This window comes from Elgaria multicarinata, chromosome 2, assembly GCF_023053635.1.
Source record: "Elgaria multicarinata webbii isolate HBS135686 ecotype San Diego chromosome 2, rElgMul1.1.pri, whole genome shotgun sequence".
Lineage (NCBI taxonomy): Eukaryota > Metazoa > Chordata > Lepidosauria > Squamata > Anguidae > Elgaria > Elgaria multicarinata.
Window position 1 is genome coordinate 146890300 of NC_086172.1, and position 13355 is coordinate 146903654.

Genomic DNA, 13355 nt, shown 5'->3' on the forward strand with positions numbered 1-13355 from the left:
TAAAACTTCTGAGTGTTGAGGTAATGATGAATTCTTGCATATCTCCACAAAGAGATGACACCAGAAAACTCAATATATATGGTTTCAGATCATACGAATTAACTCGAAAGGACAGATTGTATAAGAATATCAATCGAATGCAACAAGCCTATGGATTCAAGACCTTCCATGTTCTGCCTCAGACCTTCATCCTCCCAGCTGAATACCAAGAGTTTTGCAGTAAGTGTCTGACTCAGTGTAACAAGTTCTTAAGTAAAGCTAGAAAGTGAAGCATGGGCCTTTTGTTTCATGATCTTCCTGAGCTTCAACCCACAATAAAGTGCATGTCTCACAGGGAAGAGATTTCTCTTAACTCTTTGAATCACTCATTGCTGTTCTGTAACTATGGTTTGAATTTTTCTTTGGGGAAAACTGAGGGATAGAGAAATATCCTGTGTTGTTTATGTGTCTGTTTCCGTGCCAAGGCAAACAGGTTAAAGACCTAAGCCTTAATGTCTTGAAGCATGAGCTGTTTGACTGTGTAACAATCAAAAGGTGGGCATCCCAGAGTTCTGTGATTAGTGAAGAACTCCAAATCCCATAATAACTGCTGAGAGCCGGTGTAGTGTAGTGGCTAGAGTGTTGGATTGGGAGCTGGGAGATCCGGGTTCTAGTCCCCACTCAGCCATGGAAGCTCACTGGGTGAATTTGGGCCAGTCACAGACTCAGCCCAACCTACCTCACAGGGTTGTTGTTGTGAGGATACAGTGAAGGGCAGGAGAATTATGTACACCGTCTTGGATTCCTCAGTGAAAAAAGGCGGGATATAAATGCTATTATTATTATTATTATTCATACAGGATCATGTCGTAGCAACCAAGAACTACTAAAAATACATCATAAAAGATAACAGTATAACAACAGACATAGGTAGGAAATGTCATCAATTCTAAGAAGCAATAGATCATGTAACAGGAGGATGTAAAATTCTGGCAGGAATGGACTATACGGATAGACACAATACAGCTTCAAAAATAATTCAACAACTGGCCATTAAATTCAACCTCATCAAACAGCCTACATGATACTATACATACTCATCTGAAACAATCTTAGAAAATGCAGATCATAAAATATACTGGGACGGAACAATTCATATGGACAAGACAGCACCTTCCAACTGACCAGACGTAACGGTTATAGACAAAAAAGAAAAACACACCTACCTCATTGACATAACAATACCTAAAGGCAAAATTATGTAGAAAAGAAGAGAAGAGAAAAAAATATACACCACCGAAGTTAAAGAACTATGGCAACAGGAAAAGGTCACAGTTATCCTACTAGTTACATCAGTCATTGGCATCATATTAAAAAACTATACATAAAACCTTCAAAAACTGGGTTTACCATAATACCTTCATACCAACATCCAGAAAGCAGTCATACTTAAAACATGCTCAATAGTCAGGAAATTCGTGAATCAGTAAAAGACAGTATGACTTGACAAAGCCCGTCATGACTGTTTAGAAAAGCCGCTGCGAGCGAGAAAAGAGAGAATAATAATAATAATTAATAACAAAAGGTATAGAATTAAAAAAGCTTATGGCCATTTTAGTAGTTTATAGAGATTGGCTGAAAGACACATGTTAGCACTGCTGAACATTCCCTTCAGTCATTGCTGGAAGTTGTCATTTTCTGGTATTTGATACTGTTGTGTTTATTTGTCCTTTCTATTCTTTCTCAACCAGATTCCTATTCAAAGGACAGGGGGCCCTGGATAGTGAAACCTGTGGCATCTTCTAGGGGACGAGGTGTCTATTTGATCAACAATGTAAGTTCTTGAGAGTATGCCAATTTTGATGACTCACTGGCATCTCTGAGCAAGTTCGCAGTAACATTTTGCCCTGCACAAAGATGTTCAGACTGTTAGCAATAGAGCACATATGGTGGTACTGCTTTGAAGCACTTTTCTGTTCTGTTCTGAGATAATCAAATGATTTGATAGTAAGCTATTGCTGCTTTAGCTTAAGCCAAGTGCAGACACAGGGCCCCAGTATAGCTGTCTGATAGGTATTGCCCCAGTCTGATTGTCTTTTTTGTTGATGTTGAATTATTTTAATGTGTTTTATTGTTTGTACCTTGCTTTGAGATTATTTTATAATGAAAAGCAGGTAATACATTTCACAAACAGTGAACGGAATGATCACTGCCATCTTGGTTTTCACCACAGTTGTACAGTGTATCTGGTTCTTCAGCACATATTAAGAACTGAGAAATGGGACCTGGCGTAAGCATGTGTTAAATCCATGGGTGAAAATGTATTGTCTTAGAGATTAAAGAAGTATGTTTCATGGAGGTTTCTGTTGGAGTATCTTCTGAAAGCCATAGGAGCAATTGTGTTCTCGTGGTTGCTACTTTAATTTGTGAAGCTGGTCTGTTCTTTGTGCATCCTCACCTTCTGAGCTGTCATCACGAATACAGTCTAATGACACTCCTGGTTAGTCACATATTCATTCTGGTAAGTGGCACATTGAGATATTTTGAGGTTCATAGTGCAAATGTTAGCATGGTTGCTGAGGAGACTAAGAACGAAAAGAAGTGACTATTTACCTAATGATAATGGGGTTGTGGTGGGCATACAGTCATAAGCCTACAGGATGAGAAAAAAAACCTCACATATTTGACCTGATCAGAAATTCGACAAGCAAGGATGTGGTGAGATTCTTACTACAGGTGACCAACTCATCTGTTGGGGTAGATGAGCTTTTGATAAAGAGGTTCAATCATGTTGGAGCAGTTTTGTAGCATCAGTGTTGGCTTTTTGGGGTACCTTGCCTATAATTGTTTCTAACCCAGACTAAAGTGCAAGATAGCGTGCGTGTGTGTGTGCTAAAGCTAATGGGATAAGTATTCTTGGCATATTGTAGTATAAAACTGGACTGTGAGTCACTACTTTCACTCGTATCTTTCCCCCCATATTGAAGGGGCCGGCTTGCCTCATCTGTTCTCAGCCTGGCTCTTTTCCCATGGAATAAGAGAGCTGCTAGCCAAGTGCATGAAGCAACACTTTCCAGAGCAGCACAAGGCCTAACTCTCTGCTTCGAGGAAAGGCATATGTGAACAAAGGGTCAGAACCTGGAAAAGGCACTCTAAGCCCCATTTCCCATCAGCATTGCTAAACCCACAGACCTGGCAAACGTACTCCATCAAGGGAGCACGCTCTAGAATTTGATTCTTAAGTGAAGCTCCTTAATCCTTTATAGATAGTAGGGGATGCTTTGTGTCTGCGTCACACTTTGAAAGCAGAAACTTTTCCAGTTGACTGTAGTTAAATTCACCTGTTCATACTCACATGTCTTGGTATAGTGGTTGCTGCTGAGGAAGTTCACTTTTGATTTGGCTTTTTCACGTTGCCATGAGAACCATGTGTGTGTTCTGCACTTTCTGAAGATGTTGCAGCTTTAGGTTTCATCTACATGCAATCTCTGGCCTATTCTTGTCATGAGTGAATCATGACTACATATCACATTAACTTTTGTGATGATGAACTGTGACTAGTATCACAGTTGTCTCACATGTTCCTTTTTTCAGCTTTCGCAGTTCAAAACCTTGGACGAGGGAGATTAGTTTGCTAATTTGGCCGGCATAAACCTCAGAAAACAATATTTGAGGAAGTTTTTTCTCTCTGCTAATGGTGTGTAGCCTGATCCTATGAGTGTTTACTTAGAAGTAAGCCCCAATATTCAGTAGAGCTTACTCCAGGGTAAGTATGCATAGCATCAAAGCATTTGTTTCTAGTATAGAGTCCTTATTCTCGTCTGTGTAATCAAATTACAGAGTCTTAAGTTGTGGCTGGAAGAAGAGAATAATAGTAAAAATAATGGAAAGAGAGAAGCACCCATTTTTAGTTCTGAATCCAAATTTGACATGAAAGGCAGGCTGGTTCTTGTGTGTTGTCATTTATATTAGTGATCATCTCCTCATTTGCACCCCCCTCGGTATGAAGCCCTTGCATTTCATGAATATGGATATCTGTGCAGTTATTATTTTAAGTATGTAAGAGTTGAATTTTGGCATTTAATATTTGCATTTGTTCTGAGTAAACAGAAGTACAATAGGGTTGCATACAGTAGCTTCTGTCTGCCAGCAGAATGGATTCTCCCTCTCATTGCAGCTCTGTCATGTGCCTTCCAAGTCTCTTCTGGAGAGTTGTGGGACTTTCTTGGGGGGTGGTATTTGGGCTGTGTGAGGGCTGCAGGGGAAGGAGAGCAAGGGGAAGTCCTGTTGCTTGAGTAGAACTGATCAGAAAGAGAAAAGAGTGACCCAGATAAACAAAGTGACCTGAAGAAAAGGTGAGTGAGAGGAACATGACCCAGAGAAAGGAAGTGCCCTGAAGTTTTCTCTGCTCATGTTACATTGGATGAAGCTCATAGTCTTTAAAAAATAGTCAGTTGATGATCTACAGAAAGATTGTAACTGGCTGCCTGACAGGATTTGGTTTCCTAGCTTACGCTAGTTTCTCTCTCTGCATATGCTATACAAAGATCTCACCTTTTGCATTTTGCCCTTTTTGTTCTCTGTCTTTTGCCTGTGATGTACATTTGCTGCTTCTTTGGCTATAAAGGGAACTGATGACTAACGTCTGCACTGATTTAGAGCATGGTCAATGTTAAGCCACAGTGATCAGTGGCTGGGCCCTTCTCAGTATTGTCCCAGTTCTGTGCACTGTACTTTTAGTGTTCCTGCACCAAAAATCACTGCATTAAACTGTGCTTTGTCTTTGATAAATAAGATATTAGCTTTCATCATAGGGTTTGGTTAACCTTGTAATCAGACAAACATTCACTGGCATGCAGCTGTCGGAAGAGAAAGTTGCTTAGTGAAGTCAGCACTCAGGTCTTTAGTTCCTCACTCCAATGTGCTGTCTGTTTCAATCTGTAGCCAAGTCAGATTTCCCTCGAAGAGAACATCCTGGTCTCCCGCTACATCAACAACCCCCTACTCATAGATGGTGAGTCTATATCAGAATTTGATTTTCCTGTAGGAAATACCAGAGACTTAAGAGTTTTAGTGAGGTATTGCACCGGTTCGCACAATCAGAATAAGCCACCATGGAAACCCTTCAATAACCCATGGGCTATTGTAGTGTTATTAGAAATTGTTTCCCCCTTCAACAAGCCATGTCATCTGGGTTCAGACACCAGACAAGCCACACCTGGGGGCGGTGATTATTGAGATCACATCCTGCGTACGTCATGATTTAAATAAGCTTATTTTGATCATGTGAACCAGGTGATTGGATCATAACAGAACAATTCTGTTTGTTTCTATTGTATATTTAATGTGGTAAGTGGTGTACAATTGTGTCATCTTTATCCAGGGAGTGTCAACATTCAATAACCACTCTGAGCCATCCCTTGGAAATATCTGATTCCATTCCCTGTTCTCCCCAAACTTAGGTGAGTTCAGCTTTTAACAATTCGTGGCCACTGATCAATGTTGCTCATTTTTCAGACTTCAAATTTGATGTGCGACTTTATGTTCTGGTGACATCCTATGACCCCCTTGTCATCTACCTCTATGAGGAAGGTCTAGCCAGGTAGGTGCTGGTTCTGTGTAAGCTAAATACCTTGCCCCACAAGGTGGTTGAATGGGTGTCTTAATAACTTTCTTCATGACTAGGAGCCAAAGATAGTGAGGAGACGTTGATTTTCCTTGAGTTTTGCTGAGCTTTGGGAAGTTGGGAATTATGAACGAATACTTCTAAAATATCTGAGTAAACATCCATTTCTCTCCCTATGAGTAAATCTCTGGTCTTTGTTTTTTCTTCCACTGGTTTCCAGGCCAGAGCATTTAGGGGCAGGTGATAATGCTAAATCTCAAGGTGTTTATCCACTAGCCATGATGGGAAGTATGGAATATATGTACCAATTAACGATATGCCTTTTTCTGCTTGTGGCCTTCAGGTGGCAGTAGTGGACTTTGAGGCTCTCGTTGCCTGCTCATGTTTTTGTCTTTCCTGAATTTGTGAGCCTAGGCACAAGAGAAAGCTTTCACAATTCTGGCGCCACCAGGTTTCAACTCTTTTTGTTCATATACTTTGGTCTCTTGTGCCAAAAAGCCAAGAGACCACTCTGTATACTCTAGAAACCTAGCTGCCTCTATACCACGGCAGGGATGTGCAATACCACTTTACAGAGCCTTATTTTATTGAACGGTTTGTCAGACTTTAAAGAGATTAAATGTTTCACAGCATTTTTCAGGAGGCACATCTAGAAGCAGAGACAATATGCAATAACAAATGGGCGGTGAAGGAACACCACCACATGTGCCTGTAGCATGGAAAAACATACAACATTGCTCCAATTGTGCTGAATTTAGGAAGAAACTGAATTGTCCTCTGCATGTAGTGGTGTTCGGACAGTGGCACTTGGTTGTTCAGTTTGGGGAAATTAATTGTAAACATTGTCTCATATTGACTCAGCCCATGCCCCCTTTGCGAATAAGAAACTGATAATTTGAAGTGGATGGCCCGTTTGTGATAAGCCCTTTTGTCCCTGTTCCTGCTGCAAAAATTAGCATTTGTCTTTGAAGTAGAACATTTCATTTGAAGCAGAATTAGCAATGAGTGTATTACATTGGCAATGGAAGCTGATACCGAAAAATGTGGCTTTACATTGATGTATCTCAGCATAACAGGCAGCAGCCTGAGGACTTCTATGTGTATTTAAAAACAGCTAGTTATGTAGTCAGAATAATGTACAAGAGGCTTGGACTTATTGGTTTTTTTCTTTGTTTTTAATAAAATAAAATATCCTTTGAAAGTGAGTGTTGTAGCCTCCTGCTTTTATGGTCTTTTGTCTCTCTTAGCAGGGTCTGCCCCTCATGCTTGTTGGCTTTGGAGGGTGTGTAAACTTTAGAAAAGAATATGACAGCAGGGGGCACTTCAGGCACACGATTTATAGTTTGCGTCCTCAGAATTAGTCCTCTTTGTTTGGAGTCAAAGGGAAAACTTCATTTATTTAAATATATCAAGTTTTAAAGAGTTGTCAATGTCAGGCCTAAACTCTTCTGAGCAGACATTTGTAGTTCGGATAGAGTGAACTTAGGGGAATAGTACAGTGTAGTTTTGTGGAAACACAATGGCTTGAGCAGAAAACCAAATGTGCTTCTGAGGGGCCCGAGAAGGAGAGGGGGCTGGAAATGAACTTGGCTGCCGAGCTATGCGAGTTCCAAAATGAAGGCGCAGGCAGCAGAGCCTCGTAATGTCTGACAGTGCGCGGCTTTCCTGTTCTTTGAGCCCCCTAGTGCCCTCTCCTTTGGTAGCCCTGCTTGCTAATTAGCACTGGCTCCGTGGAGATATTTACCTTTTCTCTGCTGGATTCCTGTGGTTTCCAAAGAATTCAGGTACTTACAGTGAGCCAAGGAATTCACATTACCTCATAGACTGTGTTGTGGCCAGAGCCTGTTACAGCAGCCCAGTCCCCCTCATAGTAACCCCTGCCTGGCAGGCCCTTGACGTTTGGGGAATGTAGCTAACTTAAGCAGTGGGGGGAATAGCAATCGGTCTCACGATCCATCTCTGCCCACCCCCTCTTTTTTTTTTTTTTTGTAGCTAGCATATCAATTTTTAAACCACAACTTTTTGTACTTCTACCTGATGCTGAGCATGTCTTCATTACTTAGATGAGGAGGAAGCTGACAGCCTCCGCTGGTCTCCTAGACCAGAGAATCAGTGTTACTGAGAGGATATAAATGCAGTCTGGATAGATGTATTTGAAAAAAGAAGGAAAAAAGAGAAAAGGCTGAGGTTGTAGCTAGAATTGGGAAGAGGAATTTAGAGAGTAAATATCAGTGGGAGATGAGACAGTTCTGACTGTGAAGGAGTATGAAGAATGGGGTGGACTCAGAATTGTATATGGGGTCACAAATCCCATGGATTTGGAGACTAACAGATCCATGGGGAAGTGTTTCTTTTCATATGTTTTTACTTGAGGCTGGTTGCCAGAAGAATATTCATGTGCAATTCTGTCATTTGTTTGCCATCTGTTTATCCTCGTTGAATGAAAACATTTAATTAAGTAATTTAGACTAGTTTCCTGCACTAAGATAGGACCTTCTGCACCCAAACATGTCTAACAGATTAGTTCATTCATATTATCCAGATTATGAGATAGAAGCATAAAGAAAAGATTAATCAAAGGTGCTTCCTGCTAATGGTGTGGGAAGAACAAAGAATGAATTCAGTAATACTCTTGCTTCATGGTGTATTTACTTGTTCCTTGATAAGACTGCAAACAGCCCAATGCAACTCAATAGAGGACAACAGGCTGCCAAAGTATTATTATTATTATTATTATTATTATTATTATTATTATTAATAATAATTTTTTAAAAATCCCCCAAAGGATAGCTGTTCCTAGTGTGATTTTGGCCTACCATGTATAACACTCTTTGCACAATCTTTCATATGTGTTTGTGTGTGTGTGTGAGAGAGAGAATGAGAACTTTTTTTTGCACAATCATTCATATGCTTGAATGAGAGCTTTTTCTGGGACAAGCGCTAAGAATCTAGTGCTACCTAAGAGAAGTTTTAAGACAATAATACTTATGTTGTTAAAAAAAGAACAATCCAAGAATTCTTAGGGTGTCTGAGTGGTATTTATAGTGTAAATAGTCGAATTGGCACAATGATGCTTGTTTGTGAGGTGTCTAATAATTGTAGTGACATTTGGGTCATAACCTATGAACAAAGAGAATGGATCCTAGCATTGTGATGCTGAAAAATGGATCTGGCTGAAGCTTTAAAGAAAAGGGGGGAATCATCCTGTGTAATAGTGCTGAGAGAGCTTACTAGATCTAAGCTGGGACAGTTTGGACGTTGCTTTCCTGTTTGCCTCTGTGCATGGTGAGATTGAGAGTAAACCTCAGGTTCACCTTTGTATTTCTCTCTGGTTGTAAAAAAGGGAGAATGCTTGAACTGAGGGATCCCATGTTAATTTGAATATGGGTTTTCCTTGACTTTGGATATACTGAACCTACTGAGCTAAGCATCCATATCTAGGATCAAGCAAAATACTACATTCAAGTTACTGTAGCAGCTGCCAGTCTGGGCATTCACTTCTCTTTGAGGGGTGGGTAGGGGGAGGAAGCACGCAAACAGTAAGCAAGTCTTAATGTCACCACCCGTATAAGTGGCTGGGGTGCGGGAATAATATCTGAGCTAAACCACCCACCCCAATTTCATGATAAAACAATGATGATGGAAGAATTGGTCTGCTTTGCTCTGGATGATTCTTGTAGTTTTGATTCTTGTTTTGTAGGTTTGCAACTGTGAGATATGACCAGGGAGCAAAGAATATTAAAAACCAGTTCATGCATCTAACAAACTACAGTGTCAACAAGAAGAGTGGTGACTATGTCAGGTACTTAAATTTGCTTGAGAATTTTTGAGCCTTAAGTGTCTGCAGCAGAGCAACCAAAACCATAATATTTAATTAATTGTATTTATATCCCACTGTTTAGGGTAAAACCATCAAAAGGTGACTTTAAGGCAATTAGTAAATACAATCTATGAAACAACCAAACATTAAAAATAAAAACAGTAAATTAGCATTAAAATAGAAATTGGAGGTAGAGTTACACCAACGTGAAATCTATTTCCTTGGTTTTAGTTGTGATGACCCTGAAGTGGAGGATTATGGAAACAAGTGGAGCATGAGTGCAATGCTGAGATATCTGAAGCAGGAAGGGAAAGATACCACCTGTGAGTAGAGAACAGTTATTCCTTCCCTGATTCTTTTTAGTTATGTACATTGATAGATGATATTAATAGCTGTAGGATATCAACTTTCCCTCTAAGATTGTTTCTTACAGTTCTGTTTTGACTCTCCCACTTCTTCTGAAGGAAGGTCTCCCTTACCTCATTCTTGTCTGAATATGTTTTTTCTGATACATTCCTGCTTTCTCCCTGCTTGGCATCACCTCTTTGAATTATTGTGATTGTCTTTTGCAACAATTCTCTTCCCTGTGTGTTGTTCTCTTGAAGGAATGTCTTTCATCTTGGTCTGCTAATAGCATGATAATTGAACAGTACAAATTTCGATTTGTCTCTGGAGTGATGACGCCTTATTGGTGGTTCCTCATTAGTACTAGTGGGGACAGACAACTTGTTTGATGGAGAAAGGTGCTTTTGTGTGGTCCTTCTTTCTTATTTTGTGTCCATAACTTTTAATTGTGGTAATTAGTGATATGTCTGCTTGAGTTCATTCAGGTAGATGAAACTTTTGAAAAAAATATTGGTGAACTCACAAAGTGTGAAATGCATGCAGTAATGTGTGCTGCTTGAAACAGGCATTTATTTATTTTTTGCAATAATGAGGAATGAGTACCTGTGAGAATATACATGCAGGTGGTTTGTCCAGACCAAAGCATGGGCATTCTGGTGTACTCTAAGTGTGGGATAGAGAATTTGTCATATCAAATGGATACAACATTAATTCTGGAATAATGACAGTGGTGAAGGACAGTCTAAGAACAGGGATGGAGAAATTATTGCTGCACAAGCTTGCAATGGTCAAGTGCCATAATAAAAGTTGCTGCTTTGTAGAAAAGCGTATGTGCTTAAGCATAGCAGTATATACAAATATGTGTAACTACCGAAAGGCTGTACATTAAAGTGTGGAATACCTTTTTATTTTTTATTTTTTTGAAAAGACACAAACAGCTTGTAAATGTTTTCCTTTAGAATGAAACTGTGGATAAATATTTTACCATACCGTCATTAAAAATTTGATAGTGCCAACAGGGACCAGAATTAATTACCTTGGGGGCTCTCATTGGTTATCACAAGAGGCACAATTTTGCATGAATCAGTAATCTCTTGCTTTACATTGTGCTTCGACACAGAAGTATGGTCTTACTTAGTTTTAGGGCAAGTTCGCACATCACACTAAGCCACCCTGAGAATAAGTCACCGTTGGTTGGTTATTTGCTCGCTAACCTGACAGATGATTGGGCACTCTGCAGCTTTCTGTGGCTTGTTTTCCCCCTTAGTCCTCCTGCCTAAGTCTTGGCATGTATCCCAGGCATCGTTACAGCAGAACTCCTTGTTTCCCAAGTCTGTACGTCAGCACCATTTTTGCAGTTGGTCTGCTGGCTACCGAAGGAAACTACCCCTCCCCCTGCATCAGATCACCAAATGGAATTAATTTTCTGTGCCCTTAAGAATGTGGTAACACCTTTGCAATTTTTGGGGTGGGGTGTCTTGCGCAAGAGTGCAAGAAGGCCTGTCTGCTATTTAGCTCAGGATACCTATTACCCCTTTGTCAATGTCCTAGTCAGTTTCACCCTCCACTTTGCACTTGCCTTGCTAGCTCCCCAAAAGCTCCTTCTCCTGCAGCTGCTGGCTGCTTTTGACTACCCACCCCCTCTTCAAGCTTGCCCTTTCCATCCATTGGTCTCTGTTGTTATCTGTCAGATATACATATGGGTTACACAGCAGTGAGCATTGAGTGAAAGAAATCAGTAAAGATATGCATATTTCATGGCAGAGTACCAAAGCAGAGGGGGAAATTATGCACATTTCATAGCTGAGGATTTTTGAATGTGAGCACTTACGGAACACCAGAGGAAAAAAAGGGTTGTGAATGTGTGTAGAACACTCTCTGGTGCCCTTTCCTTTTGATTTTTAGGAGCATGGGGTGAGGGCATTAAGAAGGGATCCAGGAGGATGGCATTGTGAGAAGCATCGTGGTTTTCACTGCTCTTGCCAGGCGGCTCTTTAGCCATTCCCAGCAATGCAACTTCATCCTAGGTGGTTGGGAACCATGGCAAGTTCAGTCATCATTACAACCCACCATGGCTGACTACCCATGGTGGGTTTGTCATGTCAAGCAAACCCACCATGTCTTATTCTCATGCTTTGGCTTGGTGTTTATAATGTGCCTGTACTTGTGCATACGTTCTTTCCTACAGTTGTACTTAAAGTGCTCTCTTGCGTGACTGCTTGCATGAACTTTCTGTTAGCTGGCTGCTGTTGATGCTAAAGTTCACATACATGAACTATTGTGATTTTTCAGATTAGCAGTCCTTGCATCAAAGTTCTTGTTCTTTTTGTGTTTCCTCTTTCCTCTGTCCAGCTCTGATGGCCAGCGTGGAGGATCTGATAATTAAGACAATTGTTTCTGCTGAACTGGCCATTGCAACTGCTTGTAAAGCCTTTGTCCCACACCGTGGTGTTTGCTTTGGTAAGGAACTGAAACGTCTTCACTATTGTAGTTTCCCTTAGTGTGTTGTATGTTACATCTTGCTATGGGGGTGGGTGGTTTGGCACTCCATATTATGCCATTCATGGAGAAATCATGGGCTGGACACCTTCTATAGACCATTTCAGATGGTAAGCAGCTATGCTTTGATGTCACACATGGTCACAACATCGGTGGCTGATTGAGTTGGTTGCTTGTCCATCCATTCTTGCATGGACTATCGAAGAACAACTGTGCTAAGCAACTTTATTTTTCTTAGTGTAAGATTGGCATGAGGCCACCAGTTAAATTAAAATGCAAGCTTTAAAATGAAAGTGAGAAATCATTTATTTAGTGCACAGATGACCTAGGGGGTTCATTCTGCCAGCAAAATTGTAACCAAAAAGCACTCAACTAATTAATAGAAGAATTGGAATGGTAACTGCTGTTAGTTGAGACGAGGCAAGTTGTAGCTGGGCATGGAATTTGTTCCTGGGAAACATAGTCTTTCCCCTCCTTTTTAAAGCACATTTCTAGCTCTAGAAATGTACAGCAGATTCTAAAATATAGAAGGCTTGGAGTTTCATAAATATAGGGAATTGAGGATTGTTTCACCTTACTATCTCTTGGGTCTCTCTTTCCCATGGCATTTGAGTTTCTCTTCCTCTTGCACTTTGTCTCTTAAGGCCTACTAAGGGCTTGGCAGTGACTGTTTAGCCAGTCCCTGGTGGAAATGATGAGCCTTCCTCCAAACCCTGGAGCTGTAGAGGAGAGAACGATCCCTGCCCCCTTCCCAGCCCCAAAGTTTGGGGGAAGTCCACCATGTGTTTTAGCTCCATGCTTGCCAGGTGTAAGTGCAGAGCCAAAACAAATGGCTCAAACTGGAAGGTGGAGGTGTGTGGTGACCTTGCCTCTGCACCTGTCAGGCACTCTGAGCTTGAAGCAGGAACAGGGAGAAGCTGATATGCCTCTCTCCCCTTGCCAGTTTTGAGCTGGAGGGGAACAAATAGGATTTTTTTTGAGGATTTGGAGCACCTGAAGCGAAAGCAACCCTCCATTCACTCTGTCTAGCTCCAAGCTGGTGCTGGCAAGTGAGGCTGGACTTGATTTTGAATTGTGCAGTATTGC

The 13355-nt window shown here is 40.8% G+C and overlaps 1 protein-coding gene across 1 annotated transcript in view; it reads left to right on the top strand.

The window, feature by feature from the left end:
* TTLL5 (tubulin tyrosine ligase like 5) overlaps positions 1-13355 on the top strand; it is a 150090-nt gene that overhangs the window by 11403 nt on the left and 125332 nt on the right. The window contains exons 6-12 of the mRNA XM_063117892.1: positions 89-219; positions 1731-1813; positions 4924-4993; positions 5497-5581; positions 9306-9407; positions 9657-9748; positions 12123-12230. Of these exons, the coding sequence (XP_062973962.1) occupies positions 89-219; positions 1731-1813; positions 4924-4993; positions 5497-5581; positions 9306-9407; positions 9657-9748; positions 12123-12230 (671 nt within the window). The remainder of the gene's footprint in view (positions 1-88; positions 220-1730; positions 1814-4923; positions 4994-5496; positions 5582-9305; positions 9408-9656; positions 9749-12122; positions 12231-13355) is intronic.